Source organism: Myxocyprinus asiaticus, chromosome 46, assembly GCF_019703515.2.
Source record: "Myxocyprinus asiaticus isolate MX2 ecotype Aquarium Trade chromosome 46, UBuf_Myxa_2, whole genome shotgun sequence".
NCBI classification, from domain to species: Eukaryota; Metazoa; Chordata; class Actinopteri; order Cypriniformes; family Catostomidae; genus Myxocyprinus; species Myxocyprinus asiaticus.
In genome coordinates this window covers 23,861,811-23,889,638 of record NC_059389.1, presented here as the reverse complement: position 1 = coordinate 23,889,638, position 27,828 = coordinate 23,861,811, and the positions used below count along the sequence as shown (strand labels likewise).

Here is a 27,828-nt window from a genome sequence, read left to right as displayed (position 1 = left end):
TCGGGCCTTTATCACATGTAGCCTTTATTCCAAGCACATTTATTATTTTAAGGACCAAGCTGGGATTAATGGAAAAAGGTCAGTTGTGGGAAAATTGTAATGAAATTGGCTCTCAACATCTGAACCTGGAACCCATGATGTCATAAGACACTGCAAAAACATTTTAGTAAAGATACGTTTCAAACAATGCAAGATCTATCCATATATGTAACTCTAGGAATATTTTCTTCCTGTAATTAAATGCCCTTTAAATCACTTTGGATAGAAACGGCTGCTAAATGGCTACTTAATTTGGCTGCAATGGAAGGCAGTTTCCAGTGTTTGCATTTCATTAGTCCATAAATCTTTGAAAGCAAAACTCACCGCTTTTATTTGCGCTTTATCAAGGAACCATAATAATCCAGGTAATAACTGTTCAGGCCTGCTTTACAATTCGTTTATATGGTCAAGTTTTGTTTCTAATAATATTCTATTTGTATTCACATTTGTTCTGCTGTTTTTCTAACCATTTGATGTAAAATAAAAGTTATAATTATTAACTGAAAGAACAGTTTTTGAACTGTTTTGTTACATGTACAAACATGTAGTGTAGTGTAATCAAACATGGTTTAATTTAGCTTGTTTTGCTGTTTTGCTGTTTTTCTTTGCACAACTCCATTTGTGATATTTTTTTAGTCTCAACATAATTACCATATTTCCATTTCTATTATTCCATAGTTGTGATGACTTTACTGTTATTCTAAAATGTGAAAAAAAAATAAATAAAGAAAGAATGAGTAAGTGACCCTAAACTTTTGAACGGTAGTGTATGTAGGAAATCATGATCACTGACATTAAAATGAAGTCATATCAGTAACCTTATAAAAGCTGTTTTATTCTACATAGAGAGGGTCCACACATGGGGGCTGCTATTTTAGAATCACATGACCAGCCGAATACTACTCGCTTAATCTCAGTAACCGTCCTGTTATTTGATACTTTCACTCATTGATTATAGTAATCATGGCTGACTGTGAATACTACATTTCTACAATGGCATCTGAAACTGAAAAAGATTGATTTTAAATAATGCTGCATCCAAGCTGCTATGTGTCAGTGTAAGACTAAGATGACACAAAGATAAAAGTTACTGAGTGCACCTTTAAAGCTGCACTATGGAAGAACTTGTAAAATGAACAAACATCCAATATTGAGCCAGCACATAAAAAAAAAAAAAAAAATCCATGTTAAAAACCCTGTCCTTGCCTTACCCCGAATCACTACGATAAGCCTGCAATAATGATCTTTATTTTGAGCTGTTGGGTCAGATTTGGCACAAAAGCACAGGCTTAAATCATTCATCCTTCCCAGGGACTAGTACTTTTCGTCATTTTCGCACCTGAGGAACTATAGTTTCTCTAAGCCTTTTTAGGGGACATTGTTAGCTCTTACACTGGGGTAGGTACAGTACTTTTGGTGGGAGGTGCTGCAGCCTGTGATTGGTCTAAAACCTATGACCCACAAAGCATTGAGAAAGGAGGAGCTCGTCCACAGCCATCATTTGTAAACAAACTTTTAGCTGCTAGCCTGCTACCCAGAGGATAGCACTATTTTTACAATTCCCTTAACAGAAATAAAATAAAACCGACAAAGTATCCAAAGAGGATCACCTGTTTCACACATGTGGGCATGAGGGGTGAGCAGCGTTGCTGCTTGATTTTATCGGGAGACACACTTTGAGTTTTCATCACATCTGTACTGTTTGTACAGAAAATATAGTGATTTCTAGATTACTACATATAATTTTTCATGGGATGACAGATATATGTAACAAGATGTTTATCGAGAGTGGATAATTGAACTCTAAACACTAAACCATCATGAAATCTTGTTTACATGAGGGAAATGGAAGCCTATGCAATAATTCTTGTAGAGGACTCATAGTAGGATTATGTCATCCATTTATTCAATTCTGGCATCTCATCCAATCATGATGTAGCCTATGCCTTATTGGGTCCACAGCTTTCTCTCATTGTTCGTATGCTAATTTGCTTTTGCCCACTGACACCCTAACACCACCAGTTTAGGACTCGTCCTGCTGTAAGCTCCTCTCCCCTGCTGTCATCACCTTCTGGCAGTATCTGATGTTTTGAGCGAGAATCCTGATGCTGAACCATAGGACAGGGCTTATGCCAAGGGAAACTAATCTATCATTAACTCGTGTTATTCCATACTATCGAGTTCTCGTAGAGAAGTATTGCGTGCCTGTTACTGTGTGGTTAACTTGCATCCAGATGTCTTAAGTCAATAAGTGAGTCATAAAAAACTTTATCGTAAAATATATTGTTGATAAATAAGTTTATAGTGCATTTGCAACATGTTGTCCGCTGAGTTCAAAGTATGCCTCTGCTGTCTCGTCCCATCTCTCACTCCAGCTTCAGGGACATCTTATGCGCCTCATTTAAATTTTAACCTGAAAACACTAGCTGTGTCCGAAAACTGGAAAATGCTGCCTTTGTAGGCTGTATAAGGATGGATGAAGGTAGGATAAAATAAGGTGCTTTTTAAACTGTTCAGAGACTAGTGTTCTTAAGAGTTCCATTCATCCAAAAACACTATCGGTTAAACTATTAACTGATTAGTCAGCTGCCTATGTTTTCGGATGCAGTTCATATAAAACAGCCTTAACAAGAGTGTTGCTCCAATCCCGGCGTCCTCTGTCATTGTTGTTGATTTTGTAGGACAAGAACATGAGTTGTGTATTACATTTTCTTTATACATAAATACATAGTGAAAATCACAATAATGTAGAGGAAATACAAGAAGGGGACATAAACGTAACAAATATCAGAAAACAGCTAATCAATAAACTATATTTCTACATTTTATGAGGCAAATGCTTGCCAGTGCTCATTCGCTGCTTTAATACTATTCAGTGTTGTTGGTGATTGCCAGGGTGTTGCTTAGTGGTTGCTAAGGTGTTCTGAGTGGTTGCCTGGATGTTAGGAATGTGGGTAGTGGCTTGAAACTCTCATCATTTGTGTGCATATATATGTGTGTGTGTGAGAGAGGGAGTCCAGGACTGTGCATTCTCATGATGAGTCATAGGTCTGTAGTCCTGTGAGGTGACAAGACCTATTTTCCTGTGATCATCAGCAGTTTCTCTTTCATCTGTGAGCTGAGACAAGCACAGAGAGGCAGACTGAGAGACAGATACAGGGTTTGCCCTAACGCTCAGACAAGCCCACAGCACCTCTAGCACAAAACATGTTCCATAACAATCTTCTAATTAATAATGTAAGGGATTACACTGTATAATTAGCATTGCTTGTGTTTGCAATGAGAGCTAGTTTTACTGAAGTTGATCAAGTTAGAAATGTGATTCGGACCCTATGATTGAAAGATTTGTTTGGATTTTAAATACAGTTTTGTTCATAAAATAGAAATAAATATATATAAAAAAAAAAAAAAAAATGGCACAACTGACTGTCCTACAAAGTCAAAACGCAGTTACAACACCAACGCTGACTGAGAAGAATGGCTTCAAAGTCCAGCCAGACTGTGGATTATACAATTATTTATAATTAAATTGTGTACAGTGGTTTATAAAATCGTCTCTCTCAATTTTTCCCTGAATCTGAGCATAGTTGAACCAAACCCGTCTGGCAGAGGACAGATCATAATCTAAGACAACATATTTCCATCATAACTCAATCTGGACAAAAACGCATAGTTACTGGTTTACTTAACAGATAGCCGAAATCTTCCTAAGGCTACGTCCACATTAATACATTTAAAAGCTGCGTTTTCATTTTCAAAACACTCTCCGTCCACAGTGCCGTTTTCAAGCGTTTTCCAAAAGTTGCTTGTCCACACTGAAACGTATGAAAACTCTTAAAACCCCTATTCTGCATGCGAAAAATCGCTGTTCCATGTACGGTCTGAAGCGCAATTGTCCTCATGTTCCGTCGCCGGACAGCAGTTTAAAGTAACTTCTTGTCACCTTTGAAGGAATGGAATATGAAGGTTGTGCAAAGTACCATTTATCTTTAACAATGCTATCAAAGTGAATAGCAGGCTCAACAACACCACTACAACATGGGCCGCCATCTTGATTGTTTTGGGTTGAATGGATCACATGACTGCGACACATGACAACAAATACGTCATCATTTTCATATATCTCCGTTTCCCCTGTCCACAATACAACGCAAAGACAATGTTTTCAAATTGATCCACCTGGGAGAGTGTTTTCGAAAAGGTAAATTTTCGCTGTCAAAAACACAGTCTCAGTGTGGACGGAAGGCCACAACATTTTGCGTTTTCAAATAAAAACGTATTAGTGTGGGCGTCCCCTTACAAGCAAGCTCAATGCATGAAGCTGTGTGGGTGTTTGAGTGTTGGCTGAAAAGCAAAAAGGTTTTGTGAAAATAAAGACACATACGTTGGATTGTTATCTGGCTCCCACCTTGTCACAGTGGTGCCAAAACCTGGGAAGGAGGAAGGATACGCTGCCATGTCGTCCTCGCTGCTGGAAGAAGTCTACAAGTCCCTCGCCACCATCCACCAAGCACAACACCAGGCCCTCATGGAGCTGCGGAAGGAGCAGGAGAAGCATTTCATGGTGCTCCTCCAGGCCCAAGCGGAGGACCAGTGGGTGTTGTGGAGCTTGCTGCCCCAGGAGGGGGCTTCAGCTCTAACCCAGCAGCAGCAGGACTGCATGTGACGCTCGTGGAGATGATACCACAGGATGACCCAGAGGCCTTCCTGGAGCTCTTCGAGCACACACCCAGAGCCCTGAAGTGGCCACGCTCACAGTGAGCGGTCCATCTGCTACCGCTGCTGTCTGGGGTAACCCAACTCGTGGCACAACAACTCCCGGTTGCTGAGCGAGGTCGGTTGTCTGTTTGCCTTCGCACAACTGCTCCATGATGCCTACCGGCGGTGGTTGCTGGCTGAGGAGGAGGGCAACGGTGACAACGTCTTCAACATTGTGGTGCTGGAACAGTTTGTCTCCCAACTGCCGAAGGGGACGGCGGAGTGGGTCCAGTGCCACCGTCTGCCGTCGCTGGAGGAGGCGATCCAGTTGGCTGAGGACCATATAGTGGTGTATCCAGGGGACGGCGAGCCCTTTTCTCTCTCTCTCTCTCTCTCTGCGCATGCGTGAGTGTCTGTTGAGCGAGTGAGAGGAGCATGTGGTGAGTGCGAGTGGTTTATGCCCGCTGTGGCAAAAACAATTGCTTTCTCTTTCAATTCTTTTCTATTTCTTTTCTTTTTTTGAATTTTGATATCTGTGGTGTATCGAGTGGTGACACAAGTTTCTCTTGAGGAGTTTTCGGGCGTCAGCAACCAGTGTATCACTGGGAAGCATGGCAGCGCAAAATACAAAAGCTAGTTTAAATTCTCTCACACGGCGCCACAGAGTGAAAGTGGTGTACGCGGTGAATGTGGAAGAGTGCATTTTGGCCATTTGGGATGTTGTTGGCCATAAATGTATTTTAGCGGCATCAAAAATGAACAATGCTATTGTTTTGTTTTTTGAATTCAGTTGAGAAAGCAAACGAAGTAGTGGAGAAAGGAGTAGTAATTAGTGGTTTGTTTACCCCAGTGCTTCCCCTTTCTACCCCCGCTAAGAAAGTCACTTTGTCTAACGTTCCGCCGTTTATCAAAGATGAAATGTTACCAAAAGAACTGTCACGCTTTGGAAAGGTAATCAGTCCTATGAAAAAAATCGCCCTCGGAAGTAAATCGGACTTGATTAAGCATGTAATATCTTTCAGGAGATTTACTTACATGATCCTGAAAGATAACAGAACTGAATTGAACTTGAATTTCAAATTCAAAGTTGATGACTTTGATTATACTGTCTTTGTAAGTACTGATGTGATGAAGTGCTTCGGGTGTGGCAAAACTGGGTATTTAGTTCGTGCTTGTCCAGATAATAATGGTACAAACATGCAACAAGATGTCTCAGGTGAAAACGGTGTTTAAGTCAGGGATGGAGGAACAGATAATGTTCCTGAACCAACCCAAACTGAACCCAGGCCATCCACTAGTGGCTCAAATAATGTAATGCCTCATTCACAGACAGAAGAGGCGAATCAGACCATAGTTGAGAATAATGGGGAGAATAATTTAGTTATCCCTTTAATTGTCAGAGATGAGTCCAAGTTTAACAAACCTGATGAGAGCATGGATTTTTCACATGTCAGTGTAATGTCTGACACAAAGTCTCCTTCAGAAAGTGTAATTGATAATTTAATGATGGATATAGATCAGGCCATTTTCAAAGTACCCTTAAAGAGGAAAAAGAATGACAAGGTTTCAGAATCAAAACAAGCTAGAAAGTCAGAAAATGAAAAGGAGTCTGATGATATCGGCCATGAGAGTGATTTCTCTGATTCTGGTGCTTCTAGTTGTTCCCAGAATGAATGGACATGTCAAGATTATGATACTGAGGAAATCAAGAAGTTTTTAAAACTGACAAAAAGACCTGAGGGGGGTACAGGTTGTTGATTATTTTCCAGACATCAAACGTTTTGTGGAAAATACTAGAACTTTCACGAGTGAGGGATGTTTCACAAACAGGAAGGTATGTCGTTTGAAAAAATTTCTGACCAAAAACTCCAAAAATAACTGAATAATTGATGGCAATAAACTGGCTTAATTTTTTGGCCCTTATTGGCTGCTTTTTTCTTTATGGTGTGGTTTTTTACTTGCACATGGGTGACGTTTGTATTACATCCATGAATGTAAATGGAGCTAGAGACTGTACAAAACGTACAGCAATATATGAAATCATGAATCAAAAGCAACTTGATGTTTTATTTGTGCAGGAAACACACAGTGATACAACAAATGCTATTGAATGGGCTAATATTCCTGTCTCTTGTGAGATGGAAGAGGTTGTGAAAGGTAGACTGCTAAAGATTCGAGCCCAGTTTGAGAACCATATCTTTGTTTTTATTTGTGTGTATGCCCCAACCCTACCAGCAGAAAGAATGGTGTTTTTAGATACTCTGTTTGTAACTTTGGATAAATTTAATGGTGAAGAGCATTTATTTCTGGGTGGAGACTTTAATTGTGTCGAAAATAATATGGACAGAAATCATGTAGAACCACATTTGCTTTCTCGAAAACGACTCATTCAGATGACTGAAACAAATTATTTATGTGATGTATGGAGGAGTTTAAATGGGAACTTAAAGCAGTACACATGGGCACATGCCCGTGACAACATATTGTTATTAGCAAGACTAGATAGATGCTATAGTTTTAAACATCATCTTAGTTTTTTTAAGAAATGTTTCATAACCCCAGTTGGGTTCTCAAATCACAGTCTTGTCATATGTACAGTAACTTTAAACTCTGTGAAGCCAAAAAGTGCTTATTGGCATTTTAATACATATTTACTAAGTGACGCACATTTTAAAGATACATTTACATTTTTTGGGGGGAAAATTTTAGGAATGAAAAAACTCAGTTTCAGTCTTTGCAAAAATGGTGGGAGTTTGGTAAAACACAAATTAAGCAATTATGTCAACAGTACACCCACAATGTCACAAAAGATATGATTAAATCTATAAAAGTTTTAGAAGATGAAATTCTCAAATTCCAAGAAGTGGCACAGTCAAGTGGAAATCAAACACATATTGAATCCCTTTTTTAAAAAAATCTGTTTTGTCTGACATACAAAGAGTGAAAGCACAGGGGGCGCAAGTTCAATCACGGTTTAAAGATATAGACCAGATGGATGTGCCGTCAAAATTCTTCTTTAGTCTAGAAAAAAAGAACGGTCAAAAATGCTTTATACATTCTTTATTTTCTGAGACCGGTTCCTTGTATCAGATTCTACTGAAATTCGGAAAAAAGCAATCAGTTTTTATGAAAATCTTTATAGTTGTGAGCACAAGGAAGATCGGGTTGTTGAACAGTTTTTTTTTATTTTTTTTTATTTTTTTAATTTTTTTAAGGGCTGCCAAAGGTCTCTGAAGACTTTAATGCAGCACTCAAGAGAGCCATAGACCTGGGAGAACTGCATGAAGCTCTCCAAAGTATGGAGAATGGCAAAGCTCCTGGGATAGATGTAATCCCATTTGAGTTCTATAAAGCCTTTTGGCCTGTGATAGGGGAGGATGTGCTGGCAATTCTCAGTGACAGTCTAGTCGGAGGACTTCTGCCGCTGAGCTGTAGAAGAGCGGTCCTTACCTTTTGCCAAAAAAAGTTGATGTGAGAGACATAAAGAACTGGCGACCTGTATCTTTATTGTGCTGCGACTATAAATTGCTCTCAAAAGTGTTAGCTACCAGACTAGGAAGGGTTTTGGAGGAAGTAATTCACTCTGGTCAGTCCTACTGTGTACCTGGAAGATCCATTTTTGATAATATCCATTTGATAAGAGATTTATTTGATGTTTCTAAAATGATGGGTGTAGATATGGGTTTGATTTCCTTAGATCAGGAGAAAGTGTTTGATCGTGTAGAACATGACTATCTGTGGAAAACTTTACAAGCATTTGGTTTTAGTTCTGATATTATAGGTTATATTAAAATTTTATACAATGACATTGAGAGTTTACTGAAAATTAACGGTGGCTTATGTGCTCCTTTTAAAGTATGTCGTGAGGTAAGACAGGGGTGGTCTCTGTCAGGGATACTTTACACGTTGGCAATAGAACCACTTTTAAATAAATTGAAAAGAGTTTTAGAAGAGGTATCTTTACAAGCCTGTACAAGCACTTTCTGTTTATCAGCATACGCTGGTGACGTTATCATAATACTTAATAAACAAAATGATGTGGATTTATTAATAAAAACATTGAGAGACTTTGGAACTATTTCTTCAGCAAGAATTAACTGGGATAAAAGCGAAGCAGTGTTAGCAGGAAAGTGCGATCCAATACTCCCAAATGGGTTAAGTTGGAAAAAAGATGGTTTAAGATATTTAGGAGTGTTTTAGGAGATGACACGATTGTTCAAAAAAATTGGGAGGGAATAATTGAAAAATTTAAAGGCCGTCTTATGAAATGGACATGGATTGTTAAGAATTTATCATATAGAGTACGCACTCTGATTATTAATAATTTGGTGGCCTCTTCTTTATGGCACCGACTGGCTTGTATTGATCCACCTGCATGGTTACTTCCAAAGATTCAGTGTTTTTTAATAGATTTTTTTTGGAAAAAATGCATTGGATACCTCATAATGTATTGTATTTACCAAAAGAAGAAGGAGGGCAAGGACTTGTACATATGCAAAGTAGGACTGCAGCTTTTCGACTACAATTCATACAGCGATTTCTCACTGGGCCAGAGAACTTAAGCTGGAGACCAGTGGCCAGTACGATTTTAAAGACTGCTGAAGGACTTTGTCTGGATAAATCACTGTTCATTTTAGATCCCAAAAAAATAAACACGTCCAGGATGCCGGAGTTTTACAGGAATCTTTTTAAAGTATGGGCCCTCTTTCAAGTGAAAAGGACTGATTCTACACTTTCTTTATTCTGGTTATTGAAAGAACCTTTGATCTACGGCTCACGTTTGGACATTCTAGGCGCATGTGGAACAATGACTACGGCATTCATCAAATCCAAGATCACAACACTTGGATGTTTAATAAAAATTGGCTGGGCCAAGTTTTGGAAAAGTCAACGATGTAGCTGATTTTTTAAGGGTTAAATCCATTCGAGTTGTTGCACATGTACTACAGAAACTACAGTCTGGTTTTACAGCAGAAGAAAACAAATTGCTTGAAGGTTACTGTAAAGGAGAGTTCATCCAAAAAAGACAGTTTTCCAAATCTGCTTCTTTCACCAAATTTAGGTTTTTGGGGAATTTGAAAAGTTGCACACATTAATTTTTGGGGAATTTGAAAAGTTATGGATTTGCATGAAAGTAGTGGTAAAATTTTTTATAGAACTTGTGTAAAATCTTTTAACAAAAAAGGTTAAATGGAAGAGTGGATACACTGTGGCATGATGTTTTAAGATGAGTAACAATGTTAGACCAGAGTGGAGAGCACTTTACAAACCACTGTTAATTAAAAGAGCTGGAGATTTAAAATGGTGAATTCTACATGGTATTATTGCTGTTAATGCTTTTATTTATTTTTTAAATCCAAGTGTTGGTCAAGATTGTCCTTTTTGTTTTCACAGAGACTGTTTTTCACACTTTTATGCATTGTTTAAGGCTGAAGCCTTTATTTGATGTTTTGCAAAATCTTTTTAACTGTTTTAATGAGGAGTTTTCTGTACCAACTTTTATTTTGGGGTTTAAATATGTTCAAAAATGAAAATACGAGTGTCAGTTGTAAAATTTTATTTTGGGTGAAGCCAAAATGGCCATTTAGATTAGTAGAAAAGATCAAATTGAGCAAGACAGAGAACATAGTGTTGAAAAGGTATTCACAGCTTTGATTAAATCAAGACAATGAATGAACTTCACTTTGCACTCTTTTTATAAAATGGATTTAAAAATATTTTTGTAAAATATTTTTGAATTGATTTTATGTAAATTATTTTTTGTTAAATAAAGATTTTTGAAAAATCAAAAAACTCTCTCTCTCTCTCTCTCTCTCTCTCTCTCTCTCTCTCTCCCTCCCTCTTTCTCCATTTACTCCCCCTCCCCTTCCCCTCGTCCTGTTCCTGCTCCCCAAAACTGGTTCCCAGGTCCTGTGGGCCATTCATCCTGTTGGCTTTCCCTAACCCTCTCCGCTCTCCCCCACAGGCTGGTGAATCTGCTGCCATGGGTGTGGGCATGAAGTCTGGGCCGGTCTGCTGGAGCTGCAGGTGTCCAGGGCATTTCCAGGACCAATGCCTCACGATAAAGGTGGAGACATTGGTCCGAGTCCCCGACGTGCCACAGGCTATCCTCCCGATCGAGCAGGAGCATACTGTATACCTGTGAGTATAAAGGGGGTACATATCAAGCCTTGGTGGATTCAGGTTGTAATCAAACCTCCATTCACCAAAGCTTGATTCAATCCGTGGCGTTGGATACAAGCCGTCGGGTGAAGGTAAGGTGTGTGCACAGAGATGTTCATGATTACCCGTTAGTGACAGTCATCATTAAATTTCGGGGACAAAAGCATAGTGTAGAGGCTGCGGTTAATCCCCGCCTCACCCATCCACTAATCTTGGGAATGAATTGGCCAGCATTTACTTCTTTATTGAGGGAAATTTGTGTGGATGGGTCCTATAACAAAGTGTCTCGGTGTGTGGTTTGCGATTCACTGGCTTTGGAGGCAGGGCCATCTACATCAGCTCCGCGTCAGAATGACGTAAAGGAGGGGGAAGTTTCGGCTTCCCCAGCCCTTAGAGGATTCCCTGCAGGGGATTCTCCTCTGGAGCAAACGCAAGACGAGACCCTTATACCCCAGTACTAAATCAAGCGAAAGTGATTGATGGTCAATGTCTCCAGCCAGACATCATGCTTGCATATCCGTATTTTTCAATTATCAAGGATCGGTTGTATCGAGTGACACAGGACGCTCAGACAAAGGAAGATACAACCCAATTGTTAGTACCGAAGAGCCATCAGAAAATGTTATCCCAGACAGCTCATTATAATCCGATGGCAGGTCACTTAGGGCATGAAAAAACACTGAATCATCTAATGGCCCGTTTCTATTGGCCAGGCATTCACAGGGATGTTCGCAGATGGTGTGCGACATGCCTTGAATGTCAGCTGGTGAATCCGCCGGCCACCCCAAAAGCGTCATTGCGTCCGCTTCCATTGATCGAAGTACCCTTCGAACGAATTGGTATGGACCTTGTCGGGCCATTAGAATGGACAGCACGCGGGCATCGCTTTGTGTTGGTTTTTGTGGAATATGCAATGCAATATCCAGAAGCAGTGCCTCTGCACAACATTTCAGCATGTAGTGTTGCAGAGGCACTCTTCAGAATAATCTCCCGAGTGGGGATTCCGAAAGAAATCCTCACTGATCAAGGCACAGTGTTTATGTCACGTACACTACATGAACTGTATGAATTATTGGGGATTAAATTAATTCGTACAAGCGTTTATCACCCCCAAATGGACGGCTTGGTCGAGTGATTTAATCAGACACTAAAGAATATGATTTGAAAGTTCGTGCACAAAGATGCTGGAAATTGGGACAAGTGGTTCGAGCCCCTATTATTTGCAGTGCGAGAGGTCCCGCAAGCCTCCACGGGGTTCTCCTCGTTTGAATTATTGTATGGGCATTGACCGCGCAGCGTGCTCGATGTCCTACAGGAAAATTGGGAGGAGGGTCCTTCAAACAGCAAAAATTAAATTCAATACGTTCTTGACCTAAGAGAAAAACTCCACACACTGGGGCAATTAACACAGGAGAATTTGCTCCAGGCTCAAGAACATCAAAGCCGGCTGTATAATAGGGGTACTCGGCTAAGGGAATTTGCACCGGGAGATAAAGTTCTTGTATTACTGCCCATATCGAGCTCTAAATTACTTGCCAAGTGGCAATGACCCTTTGAGGTCACACACGAATCGGGGAAATTAATTATGAGGTTAAACAAACGGATAGAGTTGGAGCACGTCAGATTTACAACCTCAATCTCCTAAAACTGTGGAGAGAGGCGGTCCCTGTGACTTTGGCGATGGTGGTTCCAGAGAGGAGGAGCTCGGTCCGGAGGTGAACTTAAAAGCCTCCAATTGAGTCACCCTGATCACATGTGGAAACCACCTCTCAACGTCACTAGTCATGGAGGTTGCCAGATTGCAGGAACAATTCTCTGATGTGTTCTCACCTCTTCCCGGTCCTACGAATCTCAGAGCACCATATCGAAATGACCCCAGGGGTAGTGGTATGCTGTTAAAGCACTTTGCGGCAGCCGTTATTACACTTTCCTGACTTCTCTCTCCCCTTTATCTTGCAGATGGATGCATCAGACAGTGGGTTGGGAGTTAGTGACAGGCCGGATGGCGCCCCGTCTTGAGTCCGGCGATGAGGGTATGTGGTGATGGGGCGTGGCCAAGTGACAGCTGTGGAAAGCGAGGCAGAGAGAGTGAGTACGGTATGGATTGACAACTGTGAGAAATCATCTCTAACAGCTGTTTTGTGTTTGCAGTGAGAGCGGGGAGGGATTTAAAAGGGCAGTCCAGACCGCCAGGGGAGAGAGAGAGAGATGCACGAAGCTGTGTGGGTGTGTGTGTTTGAGTGTTGGCTGCAAAGCAACAAGTTTTTGTGAAAATAAAGAGACTTACTTTGGATTGTTATCCGGCTCCCGCTTCCTCCTTTGGAGAGAGTTAAGAACCATGTCACACATATGTAATTGTGATTTAGCCATTTCAGAGCTAACTTCCTTTCTCATATGGTGTTTCCATTTTGTTTATATTTATACCAGTAGGTGACTTCCCCTAAACACTGTAACACTTATGCATCATTGCTACAGTATCTCAGCTCACATGTTCTCTTGAGTACTGCAACTGACCTTATTTTCCCTCACAAATTTACGATTGAACATCTTTCATCAAACAATAAATTCATGCATCACATAACATGACTCATAATTTATGAGTCTGTTAGTTGAACCATCATTAGCACAGCTGTGTTGCTGGGCCAACAGCTCCTTATGGTAACAATTGTAGGTTAACACTTTTTCACAGTGTACGGAGAGTTACAAGTCTCATATAGGCCTGCTCATATTGTGGACAAAAAGGCCTTTTTGTGAAACAATGCAGTGTTTGGATCGCTAATGAAGATATGCCAGTTCTGGGTGTGATGTCTTCCTTATGTGCTTTGACTAATTCACAAAGTAACACAGTATCAGACGATTCATTCAACTGTCATGGTCTAGACTAATAATGTCACCTGTGATACAAGTATTTGCTGGATCCTCATGAAGTTGATTCAGAATATCAACAAGTTCCAACCAAGCAACTACATCTTGAATAGAAACTCAACCAGAAAATTTAGCTTACATCACTGAAGGACTTTGATTCTTCCTGGTGTCTACAAATTCCCCTTTCTCTGTGTGGGCCGCTTGTGTTCAAGTGAGGGACAGACTTGTTAAACAAGGCTCACTAAAGGACTGAGTGGTCGTATTGTCTGGAGTAAGACTTTAACAGCTCTGCAGGACTGAATGTTGTGCAGTTTACCATAGTAACAAAGTTAACAATGCAGTTGCTTCAGTAGATTGTGACAGCCGTGTGTGTTTGTGTGTGAATGTGTGGTGAAGTAGGGAGTTAAATGAGACCTGGGAGGGTGTTACCATGTTGATATGGAAATCTGAGCAAATCTTATTTTAAACAAATGGGGGAAAAGCTATTAAGGTTCAGATGTGTGATTTCAAGTTCAAGTTATTTTGACAGCAATAACCTCAACCAAGCATTTCCGGTAGCTGCAGATTGGACCTACACAATGTTCAGAAGGAATTTTGGACAGTTCTTCCTTACAGAACTGCTGCAGCTCAGCCATATTCTTAGAATGTCTGGCATGAATGGCTCCCTTGATGTCATTCCACAGCATCTCTATTGGGTTAAGGTATAGGCTCTGACTGGGCCACTCCAAAAGGTGGATTTTATTGTTTTGAAGCTATTCTGTTGTGGATTTACCTTGATGTTTAGGGTCATTGTCATGCTGCATCACCCAACTTCTACCCAATTCCATCTTCAGCTGGCACACAGCCACCCTGATATTTTCCTGAAGGACATCTTGATAAACTCATCGAGACATTTTTCCCCTCGATGATGGCAAGTGGTCCAGGCCCTGAAGCAGCAAAGTAGCCCCAAATCATGATGCTTCCTCCACCGTACTTCACGATTGGGATGATGTTTTCATGTTGGTATGTGGTGCCCTTTTTACACCATACGTAGTGCTGCGTGTTCTTCCCAAACAATTCAACCTCAATTCAACAATTCAACAATTCAGTCCACAAAACATTTTTCAAGTAGCGTTGTGGAGTGTCAAGATGATCTCTGGCAAACAGCAATGTTTTTGTTGGAAAGCAGCAGCTTCCGTCGTGATGTCCTGCCGTGGACATCATGCATGTTAAATGTTTTCTGTATAGTAGATGCATGAACAGAGATGTTAACCAGTTCCAATGATTCCATCAAGTCTTTAGCTGTCACTCTAGGGTTCTTTTTTTACCTCATTGAACATTTTGTGGTGTGCCCTTTGAGTCATCTTGCTGGATGGCCACTTCTAGGGAGAATTGCCACAGTACTAAATCATCTCCGTTTATAGATAATTTGTCTAACTGTGGACAGATGAATATCTAAGCTCTTTGAGATAACTTTGTAACCCTTTCCAGCTTTAAGCAAAGCAACAATTCTTGATTGTAGGTCTTCTGAGATCTTGTTTTTGCGAGGCATGGTCAATGTCAGCAGATGCTTCTTGTGAATAGCAAACTCAAAATGTTTGAGTGCTTTTTATAAGTAGCTCTAGCCCACACCTCCAATTTGGTTTCATTAAATGGATGCCAGGTTTGCCAACTCCTGACTCTAATTAGCTTTTATTGATGCATTAGCCTAGGGGTTCACATACTTTTTCCAACCTACACTGTGAATGTTTGAATGATGCATTCAGTATGTACAAGAACAATACAATAATTTGTGTGTTATTAGTTAAAACAGATTGTGTCATTATTGTAACTTAGACGAAGATCAAACCAGATTTTAAGACAAATTTATACATAAATGCAGGTAATTCCAAAGGGTTCACATACTTTTTCTTGCCACTGTATAGCATAATATTTGTAGTCATATTGCCCAGCCCTATGCTGTTAAGAAGTCACGCTGATGTTTCTGATTCAAACAAATCTTTATGTATTATATTTTTAGCTTTTTTTGTTTGAATGTTTGTTTGACAATATGAATGAAGAGGGTGAGCAATCCACAGCTGACAAACTTTATCTTGTAAGAAAAAAAAAAAAAAATAATATAATTAATAATAATAATAATAATAAAAATAATAATAATAATAAGAAGAAATAATTTAATGAATTATACAAGGCATGTGTGTAATATGGAAACTTTAAATGGAAGAGTCCTTTTTAAAATGGGCTTTTCATTTAGTTTTGACGCACTTCCGGTTTAAGACCTGCCCACATCCGGTACATCAGAGTACAGATACAGATAATTTTGCCATTGCAACAGATACAGACACAGATACTGATAATGGATTCGCTGCACAACCCTAGTGTGTAATGTTTTTGAAAAAACATTCTCCTATCTACTTTTAATGCGCAGAAACAACTACTGTAAGTATGCCATTTGTTGGTTGATTTCATAAGAGTGTAAACACTGTAGCTCTTCGGTGCTTGTAAAACATTGCTGTTACTGAGCAGGCCAACAAGCAGCATTGGCTCAACCAATGGTGTGTGTTTGGGGCAGGGCTATCTGTTTTGCTGACCAATGGCAGAAATCACATATAATCATGTTAGTATAACTACATTTTTGCTAAATAATTTTTATGTGGCTCATTGTATCTATCGCGACAGTTTCCTGGTGAAATGAACACTAGGGGAGCTACAACAATGACTTTTATTCACTTTCACACAAATCACGAGTAAAACGGTAGATTTTCAGCTCATAAAAATGTGTTTTTCGCACTGTTCCTGATACAATGTTATCTTGTGACATCAAAACATTTTTAATATAGCGCATGACTTGTGAGCCAAAACATTTTACTGTTTGCATTACTGTACATAACCAGCTACATCTACAGGCTTGTTTGCGCACAATCAGATTGTGCAGTAGCTCAACCGATAGAGCATTGCACTTGCAATGCAAAGGACTGGGGGACGAGTCCTGAAGAGCCAGCAAGTCGACACGTTTTCATCTTACATTTGCTTTTTACGACACTATCGGTTAGGTTTAGGTTTAAGGTTTAGGGTAGGGAGGTAGGTTTTGTTGTTTTAAAACTCAATAGAGCATTAACCTTAAAAACTGTTTGGTTTCATCTGTTTGGGAGAAAATTGAACTGGCTTTAGCGCCAGTCAGTGGACATTTTATGTTAGAACTGCATGATAGTGTAATGAACCACGTAATATAATATTCAATGTTGTCTGTCAGGTAATTTTCATCAGGCTGGCAGAAAAGAGAAGTCTTTGGGAAATTTGCTTGAAAACATTAGAAATTCTTGTTGACACTACTTAAAAAGTACACACTTCATTTAATAAGATCTAATAAATATGTTGTTAATATTATAGAATCTATAGCAATGCAGTGCCAAGATTTAGTTGATTTGTCATTTTGACAAATTTGAAATTCGGCTGAAATTCTTGAAAACCATCTCACAAATAAATGCTTTTACTTTCCACACATACACACGGGGGAGTTGAATTAACAGGAACATTAACTGTTATATATATATATATGCTATTAAATAAGGGAGTGTTTATTTTATGCTTTGGACTTTCACCATTTTTTAAATCTCTTTTTAGCTTTTGTCAGTTCACTGTTCATAGACCTGTGGTGTTACAAATGAACTTTTAAATTATTCCATGTAGTCTCTCAAATAATATGAGGTCATGCATAATAGTTTGGGCCATGTCAGCTATCCATTACTTTAATTATTTGATTATGATTGTGTTTTTGTTTCTAATTTTAAATTAAAAAATGTTATTTGTGTTAGATTCACTAATCTATCACTCATATAAGTAGAGATAAATAATATTTTTCTGGCTTTGGTAGGCACACAATTTCCACATTGAGTTTTTTTTTTTTTTTTTTTTTTTAAGATTTTGTCTGTGTAAACAGAGTAAAAGAAAGGCTAAGTTTTGGGTTTGGGACAGGGGGCTTGTGGGGGGCTGGATTCATAGCATGGGGTGGGGGATATCAACTTACATTTTCCCTTGGGACAGCCACATGACCTGGGAAAAGAGGGAAAAGGAGGGGAAAAAGATGTTAGGCGATGGACTGAGCTCTCTCAATGAGAACCACATGCAGGAAAGGAAAAAAGAGGGAGGAGGAGAAGAGGAGGAGGGGAGAGTGTGTGACTAAAGCCCTGTCTCTGAGAGAGGAGTGAGCGCCGCATGGATCTCTCCTCAGAAGTTTAGCGTCCAAGAGTGTGAGTGTTTGTGTGGGAGTCTCTGTGAATCAGATTCAGCGGAATACAAAACTTCCTAGAATTCAATAAGGAAAAAGCCTGAAGAGAAAAGAAAGAACAATGTCAAGTGCAATCATGAGACGAAGCTCCAGCAAACAGGGTTTGCAGAATCTTCTGAGGTGAGGAATGGTTTTGTATACCAGCCTACATTTGTATCAAGGAATTTCAGGTTTAAAGCTCACAGGTGTGATGATGGGCATGGTTTGTTTTCTCTTCCAGGATCAGTCATTCATAAAATAATGTGTTATCAATGCTATTCTTTATTCTTTAAGAGCTTATCATCCTTTGTCTATGTTTACATATATGTTAAATGACATATACACTTTCTCAACAAAGCAACTTACAGGACAATGTATTGGGTTTGTGATAATTGCTTATCAGGTAGTCAAATAGAGGTTGAGACCTAAGACAAAGCCTCATAAAGTACCATTAGGGTAAATCTCATAAAGCCTGTCAAGAACATATTGGAATCAAATTTCAACCCAAAATCAAAAGAAAGAAATAAGATATTATAATTTGCTTAAAGAAACTTAATGCCATTTGAGGACCTTTAAGATTTTTGGCATTATGACATTTTTTTTTTCATGCCAATTAAGCACATTAAAAAAATGTAATGGTCCTAAAATAGGCTTTATTCGAAACATAATTTCTCTTTTATTTTTTTTAACTTTTTTTTTTTTTTTTGGATTTTGGGGTGAAATATGGCCTAGACGCATTTCTTAAGATTACAGTCTCAATACACATTAAATAGAATTTCAATTGAAATAATTAACTCTGAGTGATAAGAAAATAGTGAATTATCTTTCACGGTTATAGCTTTGATGTTTCCACAATAGAGTCTTTATAGAGAAATGTGTTGTGTGGTTTACTGAGGCTTTTATAAGCAGGACATTTGTGAGTTCCAGATGAGAGGTTTTTGTTTCTTTCAGAGGTGCTGCGAGATTGTGGAGAGAAAACAGGACAGGAGAAGAGAGGAAGGGGGGTTGAGGGCACTCAGTCCCCATAATTAAAGTTAAGGGGATACGACCTGCAGACCTGTATTGGCAGTTACATAGTTGATATGACTGGCTATCTGTGAAGGTGCCACAAACCAACTATAATTTAGAAAACTGTAGGTTTGTTTACCATGAACAATTAAGCTATTTCAATGCACAGTGTGAAGCTTTAATTGCCAACTACCCAACTCTTTTCAGAGTCAAAACTTGTTTTTTTAAATAAACATAAACATGTCCAAGAATAGTGTGAACACTCAGGAAGTGTATACTATCACTGTATTCATTTCTGCACAGACAGTAATTTAGGTGGATCAGGTATGCTTTGTCATACACTCCACAAACAGGTTGCATAAATGCAGACAGGGTGAATTTATTTCTCAAGGCTTTCCATACAGTAGCTGCCAAAACCACCCTTTCTTAAACTATATTCATCTCAAAACTGCTGTTTGGTTTGCAGAAACACGTACCAGATATGTCAATTACAACCTTTTGTATACAACTCATCGCAGTATTTTGATAACCATTACAACTATTACAGATGACTAAAACACTGTAACAGAGACACTTATAGCACAGAATATACTATCCTTTAAAGGCACTTTATTAGGAACACCTGTACACCTACTTATTCATGCAATTATCTAATCAGCCAATTGTGTGGCAGCAGTGCAAAAGCATAAAATCATACAGATAAGGGTCAGGAGCTTCAGTTAATGTTCACATCAACCATCAGAATGGGGAAAAAAAAATTGATCCCAGTTATTTGGACCGTGGCATGACTGTTGGTGCTAGACGGGCTGGTTTGAGTATTTCTGTAACTGCTGATCTCCTGGGATTTTCCACACACAACAGTCTCTAGAGTTTACTCAGAATGGTGCCAAAAACATCCAGTGAGCGTCAGTTCTGCAGACGGAAACACCTTGTTGATGAGAGAGGTCAACAGAGAATGGAAAGACTGGTGCGAGCTGACAGAAAGGCTTTAGTAACTCAGATAAACACTCTGTACAATTTTAGTGAGCAGAATAGCATCTCAGAATGCACAACATGCCGGACATTGAGGCAGATGGACTACAACAGCAGAAGACCACGTCAGGCACTTTATTAGGACCATAATGTTCCTAATAAAGTGCTCAGTGAGTGTATACTGTATTTTACAGTTTATTTTATATATATACTGCATATACTCACATCCCCGAAACACCCCCAAAGAGTGTTCATGATTGGTTAAAACTATTGTAAATGTGTGTGTGGTTATTTATTTATCATTTTCGTTTAGTTATTTTTTATATTTTTATTTTCCTCAACAAACTCATTTTAAAATTATGCTGCCTAGAGTATAAATGCAGGCTCCATACACTTTGGGTACTTTAGTTCTTTCAGGGCAAATTTTTTTTTGGTTTATTCCATTGTATAAATTAGGCTTTAGACAGCTGTTCTTAACTTCAGGAACTGATGGCCCAGCACAGAAAAACAAAAATTGTTTATCGTACAACACTGAATTTTATTGGGTTCAAACAAAGCAATTGTCTTCCTCATTGCAAATACATTTGTTTTTGAGGATAAGGGCATGTCATGCAACCTGTCCATGTTGGCATCTGCCTGATTTGGCTAGCTTCTACCAAAGCAGTGTACAGTTTGATTGGACGCACAGCCTTTGCCACAAACAACAAAAGTCTATTAAGTGGATAGCCTATTTATTTTGCTAACTATGTGCCATTATATGGTTAGTTGCTTTTCATTACTTTAATTAAGCATTGTTATTCCCTGTTTTCTGCTACAACATGCAACCAATTTTTGGGATGTGGGCCATGGCCCACTGGTTGAGAACCCATGATCTAAGATTTTAGCATACACTTCAAAATTTCAACATTTAAACTTCAACATTTAACTGTGGAGTCACTATAACTCAACTGAAGGTCATTATTTGATGGTATTTACCACTGCATATTTGAAAATGGAGATTTACTAAGTTTAGTGGGTGTGTCATTAAAATTGCTGACTAAAACTGATGTATGGCATTATTGCAGGTAGAGCTGGTGAGGTGACTGACTTTCTACAGCAGCCTATAAGTGCACAACACAACAAAATTAGCACAGCAAATAAAAGCTGAAAACACAACAGAGTTAAGCCATAACACAACAAAATCAAGCCACAACACAACAACTTATTTCCATTGTGCTGTGGCTTTTTTGTTGTATGTGGCTTAATTTCGTTTTTATGTGGTTTATTTCCATTGTGTTTTCAGCTTTTATTTGCTTTGCTAATTTTGTTGTGTTATGCACTCCCGAGCCACCGTAACTTTTCCTTTTCAAAGAAGTTCCTTATTCTTGAAAGAATCTGTTAAAGTTTCAGGACACAAAAGCGGGAATTAAAATCTGGGATCAAGAACCATTTTTGGTCGTTGTTAAATTAGCAGTTTCCTCTATCGAATGAAAAGTTAATATAAGTAAATACAGGGGAAAAACTTAAAAACTGGAGTAGAAAATCAGTGATGAATAAAAAGTTTATTACACTGGTTTTTAACTGGCATGTGAAGTCTCTCTCATTGTGGTCAAAGTGTGACCCCCTGATCTGCTGACTTTATGCAAACCACTCTTCTGTTTACGATACTCTGATAAGGGCTGCAGGAATGCAGAGTGCTTAGCTGTTTGATTGAAAGGGGGAATAAACTTTACCATCCCTGTGGCAGTGTGCTTTTCCAAAGGTTTACCGTTTTAGAGTAGAATAAACACTGCCGGGCACCTCTGGGCTGCGTTATGTTTAGCTAAGAGTTATGAGAATTATTTTGTTTCTTTCTTGATGTTGTTTCATCGTCTCTGTCTCAACCAGGCATCAGTCAAAGCCCTGTGACAGAAAGTCACTGAAATGGTACAAAACACAAGAATTTTGTGTAGAAAACAAGGTCTAATGACACATTTGAAAAAACCCCAGTATAATTAAGCAAACAGAGCACAGTACGGCTTTTGAAAATAGGTTGTGTTCCATTTGGACTGATTAAGGTTTCAGACACTCAGACATTATATGATTACAAGGTTCCCTATCTGTCACTCACTCGATGTTGTGTCGATGTAGTGACACTAGGGGTCACTCTTGGGAGCCTGAGACACATCTGGTCTTTGATAAAAGGCCAATGAAAATTGGCGAGTGGTATTTGCATGCCACTCCCCCGGACATACGGGTATAAAAGGAGCTGGTATGCAACCACTCATTCAGATTTTCTCTTCGGAGCCGAACGGTCATGCTTACTGAGCTGAATTCTCACGACTGTTCATTCACCTCTGCTGGATCTGACGGCGCATTTCAGCGGCTTCTCCCTCCTCTGCACTGGTGCACTGCAGAGATCGCCCCTGGGCGCTTCGGCAGAAAAAAGAGAGTATATTTTCCTGAAAGAGTATATTTCTCTAAAAGAGCGGCACACACGGAACGTCTTTTTAAAGACGCGTCTTTTTAAAGATGCCTTTCCGATTGTGTGTTATTCCTGGTTGCGGTCGTTACCTCTCAACTTCAGACGGTCAAGATCGCTGTCTTTGTGTTTGGGCGTGACCCACACGGAGGCAGCTTTCGTGGATGGTTCATGTTCTCACTGCGAGAACATGACCATGGCAACGTTGTGGTTCCCCGCCTCGGTCATTCTACCTACGGGTTTGAGGCCAGCGCGGCTTGCACTGGAGGCGATTTGGGGACCCCAATGGGACCGCCTCCGCCGGGTATCCCCCAGCGGACCTTCCATTCCCCAGCACGCTCGTCTGCCCCAATAGGGCTTCCGGATGAGTCCGCTGGCACGTCTCACGGCGAGTTCGACCTATTGTTCGGAGCCCGCGAAGCTGATGAGCTCTCGAGTGCAGCATCGGAGAGCGGGCTTGTCCAGTCGGACGCAGAAGCCTCAGCTGGGCTCCCCCCTTCAGAGACAATTGCCCAGTCACAGGCTGATGCAGAGATGATGGACATGCTTTCCCGGGTGGGTGCGAGCATCGGACTAGAGTGGAACCCTCCGCTCTCCCCTGAACCCTCGCGGCTCAATGATTGGTTCCTGGGCTCACAGCACCGCTCAAAGCAGCCGCGCCCTGCTTGAGTGCCTTTCTTCCCGGAAGTGCCAACAGCGCTGCTGGACAAGCCGCCTCTGCCCTGCACGCCATGGCTCTCCTGCAGGTCCACCAAGCCAAGGCACTAAAAGAACTGCACGAGGGTAGTTCCGCCCCAGTTCTGATGCAGGAACTGCGCTCGGCGACCGACCTCACTCTCCGAGCGACGAAGGTCACGGCGCGGTCTCTCGGGTGGACGATGTCCACATTAGTGGTCCAGGAGTGCCAACTTTGGCTCAACCTGGTCGAGATGGGTGAGGCCGACAAGACACGGTTCCTTGCTGCCCCCATCTCCCAGGCTGGCCTATTCGGTGACACCATCGACGACTTTGCCCAGCAGTTCTCGACGGTGAAGCAGCAGACGGAGGCTTTCTGACATATCCTGCCCTGGCACGGCTCAAGATCCCGCACCCCGTCTGCTCATCACCAAGGGCATCCTCCTGCGGTGACTGCACCGGCTTCACTGCAGCCCGGCCCTGTCGTGGAGCCCAACGCAGGAAGCAGATGCCACCCATCTCACGGCCGGCCGCCAAGAACCCACGAAGGTCGTCAAAGTGCTCCTTTGAGCTGCATATTTGAAAATGGAGATTTACTAAGTTTAGTGGGTGTGTCATTAAAATTGCTGACTAAAACTGATGTATGGCATTATTGCAGGTAGAGCTGGTGAGGTGACTGACTTTCTACAGCAGCCTATAAGTGCACAACACAACAAAATTAGCACAGCAAATAAAAGCTGAAAACACAACAGAGGGACAACTGTGGTTGCACAGCTTACAAAACCCACTGCATTGGAGCTGGTAGTAAGACCACTCCATCCCCCGGTGGAGGGCCGGGTGGAGAATCTTTGTTGCCTTTTCATTTGATTTTGACGCATGCCCAAGTGGCTGCGGTACCCAACAGTTCAGCAAAAGAGCGGTTTCCTCCTTCCCTGGGTCACATACCCGGTGTGCACGGTCGTCATCACGACCACCGTCCACCTTATTTCCCTTGCAGGATTGGTGCTCCAGTAGCGGTCTCCCCGCCCCTGCGCACCCAGCTGTGGCACACATCCGCCCCCGATGTAACAGTCTCCACGGGTTGCAAGGACAGGCCTCTTTCTCCCCCATCCCAGGCTGTTCCGGGGGTGGTCACAAGGAGCCAGGTAAGTGCTTCGATGTCCCTAGACTTAGCACGGCCATGACATGGTGTGGCACCTCGAGCTCCGCCCCGCCACGAGGCCCCACCTGCCGGTATGTCCAACGATGTTGTCCCTTTTGTCCCCCTCGCACGGAACTTGGATGCGTGGCTTACGCTTTCCAATCCGTCGCGATGGCTGGTCCAGACTGTCCGACTCAGCTACGCGATTCAGTTTGTCAGGTGTCCGCCCAGGTTCAGCGGTATCCACTTCACCTTGGTGAAGGACGAAAACGCTGCTACCTTGTGTGCGGAGATCGCCACCCTCCCATGGAAGGGTGCGATAGAACCTGTCCCTCCAGCCAAGATGAAGAAGGGGTTTTACAGCCCCTACTTCATCTTACTGAAAAAACGCAGTGGGTTGCGGAAAATCTTGGACCTGCGAGTACTGAACCGGGCTTTACACAGATTCCCGTTCAAGATGCTGACGCAAAAACGCATTCTGGCGAGCATCCGGCATCAAGATTAGTTTGCGGTGGTAGACCTGAAGGACACGTACTTTCACGTCTCGATTCTACCTCGACACAGACCTTTCCTGCGGTTTGCATTTGAGGGTCAGGCGTATCAGTACAAGGTCCTCCCTTTCGGCCTGACCTTGTCCCCTCGCATCTTCATGAAGGTCGCAGAGGCAGCTCTTGCCCCGTTAAGGGAAGTGGGCATTTGCATTCTCAACTAGCTCACTCTCGGGACATGCTGTGTGCACACAGGGACTTGGTGCTCTCACACCTCAGCCGATTAGGGCTTCGGGTAAACTGGGAAAAGAGCAAGCTCCTCCCGGTTCAGAGCATCTATTTTCTCAGTTTGGAGTTGGACTCAGTCTCATTGACATCACGCCTCACGAACGAGCGCGCTCAGTCGGTGCTGACCTGTTTGAAGGCGTTCAAACAGAAAACAGCGGTTCCACTGAAACTCTTTCAGAGGCTCCTGGGGCATATGGCATCCTCAGCGGTGGCCACCCCGCTCGGGTTGATGCATATGAGACCACTTCAGCACTGGCTTCAGACTCGAGTCCCGAGATGGGCATGGCGCCACGGGACACATCGCGTGGCCATCACACCGGTCTGTCAACATCCCTTCAGCCCTTGGACCGACCTCTCATTTCTATGGGCAGGTGTTCCCCTAGAGCAGGTCTCCAGGCGCATCGTGATCACGCAAGACGCCTCCAAAAAGGGCTGGGGCACTGTTTGCAATGGGCACGCAGCCGCCGGCTTATGGACGGGTCCGCGGCTGGGTTGGCACTTCAACTGCCTTGAGTTGTTGGCAATTCTGCTCGCCCTGCGGAAGTTCCGGTCGTTGATCAAGGGCAAGCATGTGTTAGTTCAGACAGACAACATGGCAACAGTAGCATATGTCAACTGCCAAGGCAGTCTGTGCTCTCGTTGTATGTCACAACTCGCCCACCGTCTCCTCCTCTGGAGTCAGCAGCACTTCAAGTCATCACTCACATCCCGGGCGACCTCAACACTGCAGCGGACGCGCTGTCACGGCAGGTTACCCTCAGAGGAGAGTGGAGACTCCACCCTCAGGTGGTCCAGCTGATTTGGAGTCGATTCGGACAGGCACAGGTAGACCTGTTCGCCTCCCAAGAATCCTCCCACTGCCCGCTCAGGTACACCTTGACCGAGGCACCTCTCAGCATAGACACGCTGGCACACAGCTGGCCTCCTGGCCTACACAAATATGCGTTTCCCCCAGTGAGCCTACTTGCACAGACTCTGTGCAAGGTCAGGGAGGATGAGGAGCAGGTCGTCCTGGTAGCACCCTACTCCCCCACTTCTCGGACCTCACGCTCCTTGCGACAGCCCCCCCCCCCCGGTGAATTCCCCTGAGGAAGGAACTTCTTTCTCAGGGACGGGGCACCATCTTGCACCCGCGACCAGACCTCGTGTCTGTCCCCTGGATGGGATGCGGAAGACCTAAGCGGTCTACCACCCGTGGTGGTAGACACAATCACTCAGGCTAGGGCCCCCTCTACGAGGCGCCTGTATGCCTTTAAGTGGCGTCTGTTCACTAAGTGGTGTTCTTCCCGACGGGAAAACCCCCAGAGATGCGCAGTCGGATCGGTGCTTTCCTTCCTGCAGGAGAGGTTGGAAGGTCGGCTGTCCCCTTCCACCTTAAAAGTGTACGTTGCTGCTATAGCAGCACACACGACACAGTGGACGGTAAGTCCTTAGGGAAGCACGACCTGATCATCAGGTTCCTGAGAGGCGCCAGGAGGCTGAACTCCTCCAGACCGTGCCTCGTTCCCTCATGGGACCTCTCTGTTGTTCTTCAGTGTCTACAGAGAGCCCCCTTTGAGCCTTTGCAGTCAGCTGAGCTTAAGGCACTCTCCTTGAAGACTGCCCTCCTGACTGCACTCACTTCCATCAAGACGGTAGGAGATCTGCAAGCATTCTCTGTCAGCGAAACGTGCCTGGAGTTCGGTCCGGGCTACTCTCATGTGATCTTGAGACCCCGACCGGGCTATGTGCCTAAGGTTCCCACGACCCCTTTTAGGGACCAGGTGGTGAACCTGCGAGCGTTGCCCCAGGAGGAGGCAGACCCAGCCCTGTTGTTGCTGTGTCCGGTGCGCGCTTTACGCATCTATTTGGATCGCACGCAGAGTTTTCTTTGGTGCACAGCGGAAAGGAAGCGATGTCTCCAAGCAGAGGATCGCCCACTGGCTCATTGATGCCATAGCTATGGCATATCACGCCCAGGACATGCCGCCCCCGGTAGGGCTATGAGCCCATTCTACCAGGGGTGTAGTGGCCTCCTGGGCCCTGGCCAGGGGTGCCTCTCTAACAGACATTTGCAGAGCAGCGGGCTGGGCAACACCCTACACCTTTGCAAGGTTCTACAACCTCCGGGTGGAACCAGTTTTGTCCCAGGTAGTGGCATGCAATACAAGCGGATAAGCCCGGGATAGCCGGCCGGGTGTATCGCTTGCACATAGCGCCTTTCACCTCCTCTGAGCTGAAGACGTGCGCCATTAATTCCCAGTAGTGTTCACAAACTATCTTCCCTGGTTGACTTCCTCCGAGCCCTGTGGCAGTCGAGTCTTCGGAGAGACTTGCTGCCGGCCCAGTACACGTGCTATCTAAGAGCCCTGTTCTGGGGTAGGTGCTCTGTATGTGGCGGTTCCCTGTAAGGTAACCCCATGCGATGTATATCTTCCACTAATTCATTTCCCTGTTGGCAAACAGCGTCTTCCTTGGGCAGAGCCCTCTCTGCCACAGTCTCCATGTTTGTAGTAACTCCTCCCCCGTTGGGTAGGATCTACTATGAGACTTCTCCACATGGTCGGCAAGACCATGTGATGTATTTTCCACTTAAATATCCCCCCCTCTCTTTGGGCGAGGTGTGGTCTCCATGGTGTCCTCCCCTTGGGAGGGACATCCCCCCCGACTTGACCTGGCGGCCAAGTTGGATAATCCCCCTTGTTTTTTAGGGAGTGGAAAAAAGAAGGGGAAAAGAGGCCACGACTGGGTTAGCCTGTCTCTATCTTTTGGGTAGTCAACTTGTCCCCAAAGGGCCGTTCGACACTCATAACTATGTTGGGGGAGG

The 27,828-nt window shown here is 42.6% G+C and overlaps 1 protein-coding gene across 1 annotated transcript in view; it reads left to right on the top strand.

Moving 5' to 3' along the window:
* Nucleotides 1-17,942: 17,942 nt before the first annotated feature.
* LOC127436190 (non-muscle caldesmon-like) overlaps nucleotides 17,943-27,828 on the top strand; it is a 47,627-nt gene continuing 37,741 nt past the window's right edge. Inside the window, exon 1 of the mRNA XM_051690196.1 lies at nucleotides 17,943-18,151. Coding sequence (XP_051546156.1) covers nucleotides 18,093-18,151 — 59 coding nt within the window. The 5' untranslated portion in view covers nucleotides 17,943-18,092. The remainder of the gene's footprint in view (nucleotides 18,152-27,828) is intronic.